The sequence below is a fragment of the Rutilus rutilus genome (assembly GCF_951802725.1).
Source record: "Rutilus rutilus genome assembly, chromosome: 25".
Taxonomy (NCBI): Eukaryota; Metazoa; Chordata; class Actinopteri; order Cypriniformes; family Leuciscidae; genus Rutilus; species Rutilus rutilus.
Window position 1 is genome coordinate 1471814 of NC_140229.1, and position 16764 is coordinate 1488577.

General features: G+C 37.0%; 1 protein-coding gene across 2 annotated transcripts in view; it reads left to right on the plus strand.

Annotated features, from left to right (window-relative positions):
* unc5cb (unc-5 netrin receptor Cb) overlaps positions 1 to 16764 on the plus strand; it is a 205056-nt gene that overhangs the window by 89045 nt on the left and 99247 nt on the right. For both annotated transcript variants that reach the window (XM_084400255.1, XM_084400256.1), the window contains exon 2: positions 3991 to 4218. In XM_084400255.1, the coding sequence (XP_084256381.1) occupies positions 3991 to 4218 (228 nt within the window). The remainder of the gene's footprint in view (positions 1 to 3990; positions 4219 to 16764) is intronic.

The following is a 16764-nucleotide window of genomic DNA, read 5'->3' on the forward strand; positions in this document are numbered from 1 at the left end:
GAACACATATTATGGATGCAACATATGGAACCAAAATCTCCAAGTTGACCAGTGCATTAAATAAAACCAGTGGTTTTGCCTGTATTTGCCGTGACGGATGTGCTGCATTATATTGTGGGTTTTTCTGCAGGACTGAATGTGAACTCTATTCTGCCTCTTTTGTCCGCCAGAGATCTGCGAGTCTGTGGGGGCTTGTTGGCATGAGGGCAATTTTCTGTCATGTTTTTCCATTTCTCGAGTGCTTTTCGCCTCTTTTATTCTCTTTTATTTATTATTTCTGCTGACGAGCTGGATCACAAGCGTGTCATGCCGGCGTCTGATCTCTCAGGCCTGCCACGAGACAGACAGATGCCTCGGCTCTGTGACTTTACTAGTTTTTTGGGTCAAGGTCTGAAGCGCTGGCGGTCTCAGTGTCTGCGAGCGTTACATGACTGTCAGTGGTTTGGCACGAGGACAGCGTTCAAGAAATGTTCAAGTGTGTGTGTGTTTGGATGCATGTGTGTGTGACTGAGATAGGGATCATGCTCAGCAGGGCTGGCAGTCGCACCGGGTCTTGGTTCTGGTCCACAGCTAATTGTTGAGCTGATAAACCTGCCCTGGTTCGCTCAGATACCCTCCGATGGGAAGCTCTCTGAAGGTTTTCCTGTGTTGTTGTAATGTCACTATAATAGAGACTGAATGTTAATGTCCTGTTCCAGTTTTTAAAGTACAACTTTCATTTTTGTTAAAGTGATAGTTCACTTAAAAATGAAAATTCTGTCATCATTTACTCGGCCTCAAGTTACGCCCTCATTAAACTTGAATTTATGATATGCGGAAAACTCAAAGGAAAAACATCTCTGCTTTAAGCATATCGTTGTCGTGTAAACGAACTCCAAGTCTGCTCAGGATTTAGGGTTTGATTAAACACTCATAAACTGTATATTAACCACCCAGTTTTCTTAACGTTTTCTTCTTTTAATAGATGATTAAATCTAGTTACCACTTCTGAAAATGAGCTCAACTTCGTGTTGCTCTGTTCAGTGTGACACAGATGTGTGTGGAGGGAAAGGTCAAGCCGAGGTTACGGCTCCCCTTCAATTAGCAGGTGATTAGGGGCCGGTGACGGACAGGTGTGATTGAGGACCCACATGTGATGAAAAGCAGCCACACTTTACCCAGAAGCCCCTGGGGCTCATGTGCTAATGCAGTCTCACAGGTTGACCTCCATCTCCTCGTTCCCTTAACACTCGACACACAGCCGATAGACACGGGCCGTAACATCACGACTGATATCGATGTGGTGTCGCAGCTTCGTCCCGGTGAGAGACGAGAATCTCTCATGTCCTTTATTTTTATTATTTTTTATTATTCTTATTTTTTTTATTATGCAAACAAAGATACTATTTACAGGTGACAGATACAACAAAAACCAAGGCCAACAAAATGTACATAACAGCAGCCAACATGTGTGTGTGTGTGTGTGTAACTGGGTGTGGGAGTGGAAGCATATGTAATAATAATACAAAAATTTAAACCTTAAAAAACAATTTCTGTAAAAGCAAATATCTCCCTTTGTTTTGAGCGTCGTAACTTTGCAGATGTTGTTTATGCTCAAACAGCAACATTACACACTAACTAAAGCTAGAAAAGTCAAATCATAATCAATCAATTCTTATCAGTTCAAAAAACCGTTAGATTAATAAAAACAGTTTTTTGGTTGAACAAATGCTTTATTATAACAAACTTGAAACCATTAGCAACTTATTTTTATCATTAATTATTTATTAAAATTTTCTAGCCTATATGCATCTTAATAAAAATGATTTTTTTATGATTTAACACAAATATATGATCAAGAACGGTGGTAATCAAATGAATGCATAAAACTAACATTTAAATTTTGTTTTAAAAATGTAATCAAATTTTTATAACTTAATTTTTTTTGTCAAAGATCTGCACAACAGTGGCATTGCTACATCACACGCTAACTAAAGTGAGAATCAGCCACCCCTTTAAAGGCTGCCATGCCCTTTCTGTCTCTCTCCAGATTCATTCTCCTCCTGTGTAAATAATTGATGTCTGGCGGTCAGTTGTTAAGAATAGAAAGCGTATTTGCAGGTGACGAACGCTCTGCAAATGGCCTCTTGCTTCTCTCTCGTGGATATTTGAACGAGACCGTCAAACACGGGACGCATTAAACCGGTTCCCTCGAGCGGCGTCTCACGGTCCTCCAAGGGAATGTCGACGGCCTCTTCCGGTTTACTCCCCGGTGAACCCCGTCGCTCCGCCAGCGTCAGATAAACACAGGTCTGTGTTTGATGAGGAAGACACCGGTGAGGCAGGGCTCTGATGAAAGCGAGCCGTAATTACAGGGGACGGCTCCCCGTCTGCAGACAAATATCTGTGGAGTTAAATAAGCCAGATTCCCTCGGCTGGAGGAGACACACTCGCTGGGTTTTGTGGGAAATGAAATCGTACATATTTAGTCTCAGGCACCAAACGCACTGCATGTTAGTGTGAGAACGCTAACGCTTCTGGCCACACCAGCTCCGGGTAATGGGGAGGAAACAATTCATAAGTACATGATACAGAGTTTGAGCTTGAATTGAGTTGGACACAAAACATGCCGAAGGAATTTACATTTACATTATGCATTTGGCAGAGGCTTTTATACAAAGCGACTTACATTTCAAGATACGCATTTACACTCTCATCAGTTCTTGCTTTCCCTGGGAATCGAACCCATCTATCTGTCTATCTATCTATCTATCTATCTATCTATCTATCTCTGTCTCTCTATCTCTCTATCTATCTATCTATCTATCTATCTATCTATCTATCTATCTATCTATCTATCTATCTATCTCTGTCTCTCTCTCTCTGTCTATCTATCTATCTATCTATCTATCTATCTATCTATCTATCTCTGTCTCTATCTCTCTATCTATCTCTCTATATCGCTCTATCTCTCTCTATCTCTCTCTATCTCTCGATCTCTATATCTCTATATCTCTCTATCTATCTCTCTATCTATCTATCTATCTATCTATCTATCTATCTATCTATCTATCTATCTATCTGTCTCTCTCTCTCTGTCTATCTATCTATCTATCTATCTATCTATCTCTGTCTCTATCTCTCTATCTATCTCTCTATATCGCTCTATCTCTCTCTATCTCTCTCTATCTCTCTATCTATCTATCTATCTATCTATCTATCTATCTATCTATCTATCTATCTATCTCTGTCTCTCTCTCTCTCTCTGTCTATCTATCTATCTATCTATCTATCTATCTATCTATCTATCTATCTATCTATCTATCTATCTATCTCTGTCTCTATCTCTCTATCTATCTCTCTATATCGCTCTATCTCTCTCTATCTCTCTCTATCTCTCGATCTCTATATCTCTATATCTCTCTATCTCTCTATCTCTCTCTATCTCTCTATCTATCTCTCTATATCGCTCTATCTATCTCTCTATATCGCTCTATCTCTCTCTATCTCTCTATCTATCTCTCTTGATCTCTATCTCTATATCTCTCTATATCTCTCTATCTATCTCCCTATCTCTCTATCTCTCTCTCTATCTATCTCTCTATCTCTACCTCTATATCTCTCTATCTCTCTATCTCTCTCTCTATCTCTCGATCTCTATCTCTATATCTCTCTATCTCTCTCTATCTCTCTCTCTCTCTCTCTCTCTATCTCTCTCTCTATATCTCTCTATCTCTCTATCTGTCTGTCTATTGTAGAGAAGCAGTAGATGAATATTTTGAAAGTGCGTTTGTTTGGTGTATAACGGGCCCACACGCCTGTTGGAATACATTTCTTTCCTTGCACGCAGAACCTGCATTTGATTACAGTACGCCTGCATGTGTTTCTCTTTAGCTTTAGCTGTCGAACAGTAGCTCACATCCCATCAGCCTCGCAGGCAAACACATGCACACCAACAATCCCTATAAAACTCCCATCAACACTCCTTCTCTTCTTCTCTTCCCTCTGTAGATGATGACTATCTGGGATTGGGCGAGCTCCCGGAGACGTTCCCCTCGGACCCGCCGGAGCCTCTCCCGCACTTTCTGATGGAGCCGGAGGAGGCTTACATCGTGAAGAACAAGCCCGTCAACCTTTACTGCAAGGCCACGCCGGCCACGCAGATCTACTTCAAGTGCAACAGCGAGTGGGTCCATCAGAAGGAGCACACGGTGGAGGAGCGCGTGGACGAGACCTCCGGTTAGTGGACAGGGGTTGGGAGGGCTGGGTAATCCAAAGAGAAAAGCACACAAACATGAATAAGAAAGCATTAGCATTGCAAAACTGACAGTGCGGTATGAAAAAACCCCGGACATTTCACCAGATGCCTTGAATAGCTGTTTTTTTTTTTTATTCAAATTTTTTAAAAGGCAGAAATATTTATTTTCATTATGAAGATATTTTTGAGTGCAAAATCCTAAATGATTTGGTAAAAACTTTTGCTTTTGCTTTTTTTAAGAATCAACTCAAACCCTTTTTCAGTTTCCAAGTGAACAGAGTTAAAAAAAAAAACCTCTTTCCATTTGAGTTTTCATAGGCCAAACACTTTTTTTTTTTTGGCCAATTCGATATGACTATAAAACAGTAATTATGGATTATTATTATTATTATTATTAAAACAAAATAGGAAATATATAAAAAGTTCAAGTCATAAAAATAAATGTATTTTTATCATTATAATTTTAGATATATGATATAATTTTATTGTGATTATTATTAAATAAAATATTAAACAAAATAAGAAATATATTGTAATAATACTATTGTACTGTTACATAAAAAAATCAAGTCATAAAAATAAATGTATTTTTTATTATAATAATTTTATATATATTATTTTATTGTGATTATTATTAAATAAAATATTAAACAATAAGAAAAATATTGTAATAATACTATTGTACTGTCAAATAAAAAAAAAATCAAGTCATAAAAATAATGACATTTTTTTGTGAAATTACAATACCAATATACTTATTCTAGATCTTAATTTCTTAATTTCAAACAGTAAACCATCAAACTTTTATTTTGTTCAATTGCGACACATAAAATATGCGCTGCTGGTTTCAGAGTGAAGCTGTATTTCACCTGTACCTGTATGCAGTCTGTATCCGGGAGTGCATATATTTACTTAATTAAATCACAGAATGTGCAGTTTGACTAACGCACCGAGCCATATTGCAATAGCGCTTTTATTTTGATATATCATGCAACCCTCACACAGCATCTCTCGTTCCTCAGCCGGTCGAGTCTTAAACTGGGGAAAATCACGCAAATGAATAATTCAGGAGACTTTTTACAATGTCCCCCACTTTCCTCCAGCCTGTAACGAGAGGAATTTCTCAGCCTTGTTAAACTCCGCTAAGAGAAGCCCGTAAAGCCAGCGTAAGACGGGTTTGTTTTGCGCCTGGCGTCTGGGACACGGACATCATTAGGACTCCAGGTTTTGATGCCGAGATCTTCTGTCTGACACACTTCTTTCACACGAACCCTTGGTAACAATCACTCGTGGGACGCGAGGCAGAGAGATCTGCAACATGAGAGATGTGGCTCGTCCTCTGCAGTTACGAAGCGCTTCAGGAGGTCGCTTTCAACTGTTGTGTTTCTCTCCGTCTCGCTCGTGTCTCATCTGTGTTTCTCTCGCTCTGAAGAGTTCAGCGTCTCTCGGCTCATTTTGCTGTTTCCTGTGATGACGACATTCGGGAGACGGGAGCCTCTGGCACCTCTACAACTGAAGAGCTATTTCAGTCCAAACAACTACTGTACATTCACACAGGATAGATATATATACAGTCATGGCCAAAATTGTTGGCACCCCTGAAATTTCTCCAGAAAATGAAGTATTTCTCACAGAAAAGTATTGAAATTACGCATGTTTTGATATACACATGTTTATTTCCTTTGTGTGTATTGGAATAACACAAAAAACTGAGGAAAAAAAGCAAATTTGACATAATTTCACACAAAACTCCAAAAATGGGCCGGATAAAATTATTGGCACCCTCAATCGCTTCCTTTAACCATCAATAAGCTTCTTACACCTTTCACCCGGAATTTTGGACCACTCTTCTTTTGCAAACTGCTCCAGGTCTCTCATATTGGAAGGGCGCCTTTTCCCAACAGCAATTTTAAGATCTCTCCACATGTGTTCAATAGGATTTAGATCTGGACTCATTGCTGGCCACTTCAGAATTCTCCAGCGCTTTGTTGCCATCCATTTCTGGGTGCTTTTTGAAGTATGTTTGGGGTCATTGTCCTGCTGGAAGACCCATGATCTAGGACGCAAACCCAGCTTTCTGACACTGGGCCCTACATTGCCACCCAAAATCCTTTGGTAATCCTCAGATTTCATGATGCCTTGCACACAGTCAAGGCACCCAGTGCCAGAGGCAGCAAAACAACCCCAAAACATCATTGAACCTCCACCATATTTGACTGTAGGGACTGTGTTGTTTTCTTTGTAGGCTTCATTCCGTTTTCGGTAAACAGTAGAACGATGTGCTTTACCAAAAAGCTCTGTCTTGGTCTCATCTGTCCACAAGACGTTCTCCCAGAAGGATTTTGGCTTACTCACGTACATTTTGGCAAACTGTAGTCTTGCTTTTTTATGTCTCTGTGTCAGCAGTGGGGTCGTCCTGGGTCTCCCGCCATAGCGTTTCATTTCATTCAAATGTGGACGTGTAGTTCGCGCTGACACTGATGCACCCTGAGCCTGCAGGACAGCTTGTTTGGGTTCTGCTTATCCACCATCCGGACTATCCTGCGTTGCAACCTTTCATACATTTTTCTCTTCCGTCCACGTCCAGGGAGATTAGCTACAGTGCCATGGGTTGCAAACTTCTTGATCATGTTGCGCACTGTGGACAAAGGAACATCTAGATCTCTGGAGATGGACTTGTAACCTTGAGATTGTTGATATTTTTCCACAATTTTGGTTCTCAAGTCCTCAGACAGTTCTCTTCTCCTCTTTCTGTTCTCCATGCTTAGTGTGGCACACACAGAAACACAATGCAAAGACTGAGTCAACTTCTCTCCTTTTTATCTGCGTTCAGGTGTGATTTTTATATTGCCCACACCTGTTACTTGCCCCAGGTGAGTTTAAAGGAGCATCACATGCTTGAAACAAACTTTTGAAAGGGTGCCAATAAATTTGTCCGGCGCATTTTTGGAGTTTTGTGTGAAATTGTCAAATTTGCTTTTTCACAGTTTTTGTTTTGTGTTGTTCCAATACACACAAAGTAAATAAACATGTGTATAGCAAAACATGTGTAATTTCCATACTTTTCTGTGAGAAATACTTTTTCAGGGGTGCCAACAATTTTGGCCATGACTGTGTAATATATATATATATATGGGGGGTGGTGTGGCGCAATGGATAAGACAAATGCCTTTGGTGTGAGAGACCCGGGTTCGAATCCACTGTGAGACACCAATGTGTCCCTGAGCAAGACACTTAACCCCTAGTTGCTCCAGAGGCGTGCGACCTCTGACATATATAGCAATTGTAAGTCGCTTTGGATAAAAGCGTCAGCTAAATGAATAAATGTAAATGTAAATGTAAATATATATATATATATATATATATATATATATTAGGGGTGTAACAATACCCTCATGTCACGATTCAATACATATCATGATACTGAACTCACGATACGATAATTATTGCGATATTCCAAGACAAAAGGTTAACAAAAAATGTTGATAGAAATACTAAATTTGATATTACATTGTGTGTGTAAATGAATATGATGGACTTGGTGCTGAAACCCAATGAACAATAGAGACACCAGAATAACAATATTCATGATTCTGAAGCTGGAAATACTGAATTATTTTCTAGATATATTTAAAGGGGTCATATAATGCCATTTTTGTACAAGCTAATATGATTCTTTAGGGTCTAAATTAAAAGTTTGTAAGATATTTTAATTAAAAATTCTCATTAGTATTGTAAGAAAACACTCATTTTTCTTGGTCAAAAACAGCTGTTTTCAGCACACCGTTTAACCCGTTTAACATTTGTGGTTATTTCTGTTACTTGTGACATTTTCATGGCTAAAGTCTAATTACACTGTATTCAGCACAAACTCTGCTACAATAATATATCAGCAGCATGTGTGTAAAAGTTTGTAGTTTTGAGATAATGACATTTATGCGTGGTTTGTGAAAATACAAAAATAAATTCTCACTGAAATAAGGTCATGAAACCCATACTGATTATTTCTTCACAAGACTTTTGAAAATTGTATGACGTAGCCTAGAATATTTGCTCTAAAACTATGTGAAAATCACCCTGACTGCTCATTCAGAGAAGACAATATATTGATTTAAAAATATTTACTACGTGTTTTGTGTGATAAAGCTTTATGCGGGAGGGGCGGATCACCTCATTAATATGTAAGCTTTCCACACCTGAGAAAGACAAAGACACTCCCTAATGGCCCTATTAGGAGCTTATCAGGGCCCATCATTCTGACCAACCTTGCACAAAGAATGAGGAGATTTAAAAAAGAATGGCTTTTAAAATTGTTTGGATTTATTTACAACACAACATAATCCAAAGATACACAACAAAAATACACTTATTGATAACAATGATCCAAAGAAAGAGACCTTTGTGCCATTCCTAAAAACATTGTACATACCTTTCATTTCCAAGGTGTTTGATTTTCACTTTACCATGTTCATGTACAGAGACATGTACTGTGAATGTTGAAGTGAGCAGGACTCAGTAGCATCTGGGCCCTGAAAAAAAAGAAAGAAAAAAAAAGTGAACATACTGATATCAAGAGAAAGGCCTGCACGATTTTGGGAATACATTTTAGATTTTTCTGGTTAAAATTGCTTTTTAAAATTCACAGAATACACACACACACACTCACACAAATGTTTCCAACAATATATTATATAATGAACACCCGGTTTGTTGTGCCTTGTAGGTATAGGCTATGCGCAGTGCTGCATAAAATAATAACAATATAGCAGCCTATATACATTTTCAAAAAGATTTCAGTAACAACTAAGCTAGAGAAAAATATATTGATTATCATGTTACTTCAAATGTTTCCATTCGTTATGATGATATGAAATGAGATAATAGTAAAAACATGAAGCCGTTTGGAGCGTTTTGCTTTTCCAAAATATGATGCATTCAAACGCGATCGCGATCAAAAATATGATCCATTCAAACGCGATTGCGATCAAAAATATGATACATTCAATCGCGATCAAATATAAAACATTATGGTTAGGCCTACCATATACATATCTACGTTTGAGCAGATATCCACAAACACAGTAACAGTAAACACGGGTCTAAATATTACAATATTCACCATATATCTAGCAACAGTTCAACTGCAATGTGAAATTTATGCAACAATAACAAACTAATATGTAAGAATTTCTTACCTTATCTTTCTTGTCTTCAAATCGCGTTCTTCTTCTGGGGTAAAGCCAATGTAAGCTCACTTCTTTCAAACTCGACGAAAAGCAGAGACTGATGAAGTGTTTTGTTTTTGAGGTAATGAGCGCGTTTGCGTTCCATGTGGAGATTTGCATGTGAATATCTTTTGCGCGAGTAGGCGTGGCCAAATTAAAAATAATTAGGAAGCGTTTGAGAAGCTGGACATCTTGTTGGTTTTATACAAATTACTTAAACAGAGAATATTTGTTTTCAGTTTGAATCCGATCATTTAAAAGTACACACTTAAATGTTTATAAAGGTATATGGCTCATAAATGTGTGACAAGTATTCGCTGAGTTTGGTTTCAGTTTATAGATGTGCTCAAGAAAAAAAAGTTCACTGCGACGGAGAGGCAGAACGCACACCCTGTTTATTTTCTTTATTTTTCAAAAGCACAATGTTTTGATTTGATTGTAAGTGGACACATACAAAAGTAGAAATATCACAGATTCTTTTTTTATATTTCTTTTTTCTGTATGACCATAAATGACAGAGTAATTTAAGTTTAAAGTGCTACAATGTAAAGAAAATCCAGCAAAACGCGCGGGCGCGTTTTTCGACCTCAGAGGGTTAATGAGCATGTGTCTTTAAATGATAATGAGCTTTGCTGACCCCGCCCCTCTGTTCTGTGCGCACACCGTTTGTAATAACACAATAACCATAACGCGTTGTTCATTATAAACGTGGGATTATGAATTATATTGAGAACGTCGTACGTAGAAAACATGCCGTATATATATATATATATAGGCTATATATATATATATATAGCCTATATATATATATATATATATATATATATATATATATATTAAACTAAAAAACAAAAAAAAGTGTGATATTTAGTGATTAATTGTTAAAAAAAAGAAATGTAATAAAAAATATATATTAGGGATTTTATTAAGAACATACTGTATATTATTATATATCATTATTATTATTATTATTATTATATATATCAGTATATTCTTAATAAAATCCCTAATACCATTTTTTTTTTTAAACAATTAATCACTAAATATCACACATTTTTTTAGTTGTTGCTGGAGTTTAGCTGTTCTGAAATTGCAGTTTACTGTGATAAAATGGCCTGTGTGTGCCATGTCTTTCTGAATTCAGTGTTTATTGAATCCAGCAGGAGGATCGTAGTGATGCTGGGCTAGAAATAAATGGACAGTACTGGCGTGTGCACATGTGTGTGTCTGTGGGGATTTAATATCCAGCCGTTCAATAGGAAGAGTGTGATTGCTACCTGTGCGCTAGCGGCGACAACTCAATTTCCCTTTTTTGGCAGCTGAATGCAACCAATCAAAGGAGCCGTGTCGTGTGTAATGGCTCCAGAGCCCTCGGGGTGTTTGATTCTCTCACACACACACACTGACCATTGTGCTTCAGAGAAGAGACCAGCTAAAACTTAGCACAAAAACATCTTTCAGACATGCAAATTGAATTTAATGGAAAAGCTGAGAGGAAATAAAATCTTGATCTGTGTATTGGGGTTTAAGCTTTAGCTCAGGCAAACTGATTTTCAATCATCCTGTCGAGAGTTTTCTTAGCCTGCGACATTGACGAAGATGAGGTTAACACTGAGTATCGGCTCTCGTCCCTGAATGTCTGAAGGGCTTGTGTGCTAAGAGACGCAAGTATGAGGTCACCTGAGCTTTATGCTTCTCTCTCTATAGAGGGTGTGTGTGTGATGTCACGTGACTGCGGTCACACACACTGAGTGGCAGAAACACTGAGTGGCAGCATTTGTTTTCAGCGTGAATGCCACGAAAAACACACAAAACGCATCTAAACCGGGAAAGAGCTTTGAGATCGACTGTATAAATAGATTTGACCAGAAATCTGAGGTATATTTTCACAGACTGCTGAAAGATACAGAACAGAGAAGCAAATAAATCACTGCGATTCACAGAAACAACTGGATCCAGGCAGAGAAACCTGGATTTACAGTCTTCATTTTGTCTCAATATGCTGAATTTAGGGGTAAAATAACACCCTATATATTGTATTGTTATATATTGTATTGACAACTCATCAATTAAAGATTTACCATCGTATATTCTGCATAATTGGAAGTTTTTAAATAAACACTGACAAAAAAACTACACAAGATTTACGATAAGTTGGACGATATGATGATATATATAACACTGATATGAGTGATCACATGGATTTAGACCTATACTGTGTTTATATAAAGCGTTCACAGGCAAATGTGCTTTATGTTTTTCCCCGGCGTGGAAATCAGGCTCATATAAATGTCAGGAAACACGATTCCTGCTTCATGTCAATATCCATGATCACTGGATCTGTGGTGAGTTGTAAGAAACACTATATCCAGTCCAACCTTTAGTTTAAACTGATAATCGTTTGTTTTACTGGCGTTTTCTCAGTTTCCTCTATTAAATACAGTCACTCCGCAGCTCTTCTGCCACTCAGTCCGGCTGAGGGAGTGTGTTCCCGCGGGAAACTGACGTCAGTGCATAACCTCGATATACATTTTAAAATGTACAATTTTTTTTACAAACTTCGTCTTTTTGACATCATTTGACAGTTTGTTAAAATAATTAGTGAAAGTAAAATTACAGGTTAATTATTACTATATGAAAACAAAAACATTTCAATGCTATCAGTGCAGATTTTGACAGCTGGATGCAGTTCTGGACATTTCCTCGCTGTTCTCTCTCTCTCTCTCCTCAGCGCTGTCTCTAATTTCCCCTGATTGACAGAAAAGAACCGCAGATAGAGGCTGGTTGGGCTGGTCAATAGCTATTTGAGCTGACGGAAACTTGATCTGATGGTCACAATCTCTCTCCCTCCCCCTCTCTCTCTCTCTGTCTTGTTATCGGTGTCTCTCGCTCTCGTTTTGGTTGTGTGTTTGGTCAGAGAGGCAGATTAACAGACACTTTATGCCGGGCTCAAGCAGAGACGGGTAGTTATCAGTGCCAGCCACTCGGCTCCAGCCTGCTGTCCCCAAAATAAATAAAGAAAGACTTTTCTTACTGCGCAGCAGATCATTAGCTCACTGCAAATGGATTTCTCTGGAAGGCAATGGAGTCGCTTTGAGGAGAAACACCTACTCAAATGTTCTCCTATTGATCCGGCCTCTTAAACACTCATCCGCGCCTCTGAACTCACATTTACTGATGGGGTTTTCAGGATCGCATCTATTTATAGCGACTCGCACGTTCATCTGAATTATTTCGATGGGTGTCGGCCAGTTTTAATTCCGGCCCGTTCGGTTGGCGTGAGCTATTGCACTTAGGAATGACACGGGTGGAAGCAAGACGGATGGCAGTCGATTTGTTTCCTCCGAGCCGTGTGTTTTTCACCCGCCGTGTTTAATTACGTCGCTCGCCACACGAAACGGCCACCAGGAGTAAATGGGAACGCTCCAATTTCGTGCTTTTGCCATCAGTGTCAATCTCACTTAAATTCAGCTTCTTCCTCTTTTTCAAACATAAGGTCATAATAAGGCTTAAATATCAGGGATCGGGCAGTTCGCTCACATTTGCAAATGAAAATAGATGTGTGCGAACTGGATAATGTATTTAGGAGTGCGTGTGCAAATACGTTTCTTTTTAAAACAAAACCAAATTTAAGGTCATAAAAAGGATAAAATGTCATAAATGGTGTAACAAAAGTCTTAATGTTTGTTTATAAAGTCAGAATTGTGTGATATAAAGTCGCAATTGTGTTATAAAGTCAGAATTGTGTGATATAAAGTCGCAATTGTGTTATAAAGTCAGAATTGTGTGATATAAAGTCGCAATTGTGTTATAAAGTCAGAATTGCGAGATATAAAGTCGCAATTGTGTTATAAAGTCAGAATTGCGAGATATAAAGTTGCAATTGTGTGTTATAAAGTCAGAATTGCGAGATATAAAGTCAGAATTGCGAGATATAAAGTCGCAATTGTGTGTTATAAAGTCAGAATTGCGTGATATAAAGTCGCAATTGTGTGTTAAGTCAGAATTGCGTGATATAAAGTCGCTGTTGTGTGTTAATTCAGAATTGCGTGATATAAAGTCGCTGTTGTGTGTTAAGTCAGAATTGCGTGATATAAAGTCGCAATTGTTATAAAGTCAGAATTGCGAGATATAAAGTTGCAATTGTGTTATAAAGTCAGAATTGCGAGATATAAAGTTGCAATTGTGTGTTATGAAGTCAGAATTGCAAGATATAAAGTTGCAATTGTGTGTTATGAAGTCAGAATTGCAAGATATAAAGTTGCAATTGTGTTAAAGTCAGAATTGCGAGATATAAAGTTGCAATTGTGTTAAAGTCAGAATTGCGAAATATAAAGTCGCAAATGAGAAAAAAACGTAAGAATTGTGAGATAAAAAGTCGCAATAACCTTTTTTATTTTTTATTCTGTGGCGGAAACAAGCTTCCATAATGAAGACAGTAATTGTGAAATGGCTTAAATGAATTATTAAACCTCAAAAGGCAATAATTTAATAAAATCAGTATGTGAGCGCTGCACGTTCAAAGTAAACACACGTTGTTGCTCGTTCTCAATCTCAGTTCGCAATCAGTGAATACCGCACATATGATTCCTTACGATCCACTGTTGTGCTGGTGAATTATGACAGTGTTTTCTGTATGTTCTCTGTATTGTTGCATGTTTTAGATGGTTGTCAGATGCATATTTTATGTTCAAGCAGCTGGAAGTAGTAGACATTTCAAAATAAGAGCCCTTGAGTATTGCAGGCTTGTTTATAATTAAATATCCTGCGTAATGCAGAAATTTTTTTCCGGTCCCTTTTTGCCAATGAGATGTCCCTCCCAATTATCCTGAATTAACCCTATTATTGGATATTTTGGTTATTACCTGGCATTTAATTCAATGTTTAAGAAATTATCTTAAGAATTTAAAATAATTTCAATGTTAACTATTTCAATAATTTCAATTTCAATGATTCCACAATTATTAAATGAATACAGTATAAAGCTATACTTTTTGTATTCAAGTAAAGTTAAATAATTTGGTTTGTAAGTGTCTCCGTATCCCTCCTCGTATATCCATTGCGCCCCTAAAGTTCTTTATGCGCCGATGTGCCGATTATAATCCGATGTGCTCCCTGGGAAAAAGGTAAACGTCAGTCTCATCTCTCAGTCCTGGCGTGTACACAGGCGAGCTCGGGGTGATGGAGGGCAGGTGAGCATCTTCTGAACTGAAGCATCACTGATGTTAATCTCCTGAGGCCAGCGACATTGATTGCTACAAAGCAGGCTAAGTTAATTATATGTCGCTACAGCGATGTAATGCACACCACAGGCTTGAGTGATGACGTGAGGCGCTAATCGAGACACTCCCTTCACCGTGATCCAACAGATCGATGAAGAAGAGCCCAGAGCCCGTGATGATGAGGATGAGGATGATGATTATGATGATGCACATCAATAATGCATCATGTCAAACAGAGGAGAAGACAGATCAGACATAATGTATGACAGGCAGGAAAATTATTTCATCATCATTTCTCCAGTAATAAGAGCGTGGCGTTCAGGAGGTCGTCGGTGAGCCGAACGCTCGGGAGTTATTGCAGCTTTAAAGGCAACGATTTCGCTTAACTAGCCAATCATTTTGTTATGTTTAAGTGACGATTGAGAATCAGTATGATAGCTGATAAAATTGATACATTTAACTTATATTATATTTAAAATCTATATATAACATCATATATTTATATTTAAAATTTGTTTTTAAATATAATTTAATAATTTATTTGAAAATTAGTTTTTACATATCATTTTAAAAGTTTTACATGAATTTAATATTCATTATTATATAAAAAAATATATATATATTATACAATTAAATATAATGTCACTTTATAATTTATATGTAATAATTATTAATTACTTAATAATGAATTTATATTTTTTATATTTCATAATGTTATAATTAATATTTTATTATTAATTATTATTATTATTTTAATTTTTATTACATAATACTTACATTATTACATTAACACTGCTTCATCCTGATTATTTTAATATTTAATTTTTTTTTTTTTTACAAATATTATAATGTACAGTAGAATTTGTTTGAATTTGTAAATATTTGTTTGAAAAAAATTTTTTTTGTAAATATTATTATTATAAATAATAAAATATTATTATTTATTATACGCCTCAAAACAATGCAATGATTTATTTTTGAAAAATGCGTATTTAATTAGTTAGGTACTTTCACACATTGATATTATTTCTCTGCTCTGTAGTTTTATATCGTAAATATTATATATAATAAAATATGATAAATTATTATTTATTATTGTCCTAATCATAACAATGCCATGATTCAAAAATATATATATATTTTTTAAGTTTAATCAGTAGGTAATGCATCTGTAATCTTCACAGTGATTATTCCTCAGCTCTGTAAGACGAGGGCTGAAGCTCCAGCAAACACAGCTTTAATTATTGATGCTCATAACGGCTCATAAACAAGGTCAATTGTGCTTGGGTCAGTGAGCAGGGTTGGGTTGGTAGAGGTGCCGTTCCCACGGGCTCGACCCGCAAATCAAACGTGTTTCTCGCATCATGTGATCATTTCCAGGGAAGGCTTTGATGTCTTGCCCTCTTTTGTGTCACACATGAACATCTGAAATGAGAATTTGCGAGTAGTTGAACGAATGCTAGATGACGGCCTCGGGAATAATTCAGTTGCGGATGAACGATGCGTTTCCAATAAAGCCATTCTGCATTGTAGCTTCCAATTTAATGCATTTTTGATGTAAATATAATGCCAAGTTAGAGTCTTTGTTGGCTTTGGAGGACAGAAAAAATGTGTGAGAAATGTGAGCAGGCGAGCTGACTGTATTCAGCACATTAAGAATGTAATTTCAGTGCCAGCGCTAGATTCCTAATGCTAATAAGCGGTAAATAACTCTTCCTGTGTTGGAGAGAGAATACAAGCCTGTTTGTGTTCGTTTTCTACTGCATGTAACTATTTGATGGACAAAAACTGCTGTATTGTTTCAGATCTGGATTTAGAATAGAACATCAGTGTTTGCAACTCATTTTACTTTATTTCTGAGTTAAACTATATGAGTATGTGACTGAACGATGAAAAGTGTGTGTTCAACACCAGAATGGAGCAAGACCTAAATGGGATTTTACTATATGTGTGTGTGTGTGTGTGTGTGTGTGTGTGTGTGTGTGTATGTAATGTATAATAAGTGTATAAATATTTATTACATTTAATTATAAATTTAAATACACAAATAAATATAATTTATATATATATATATAATTTA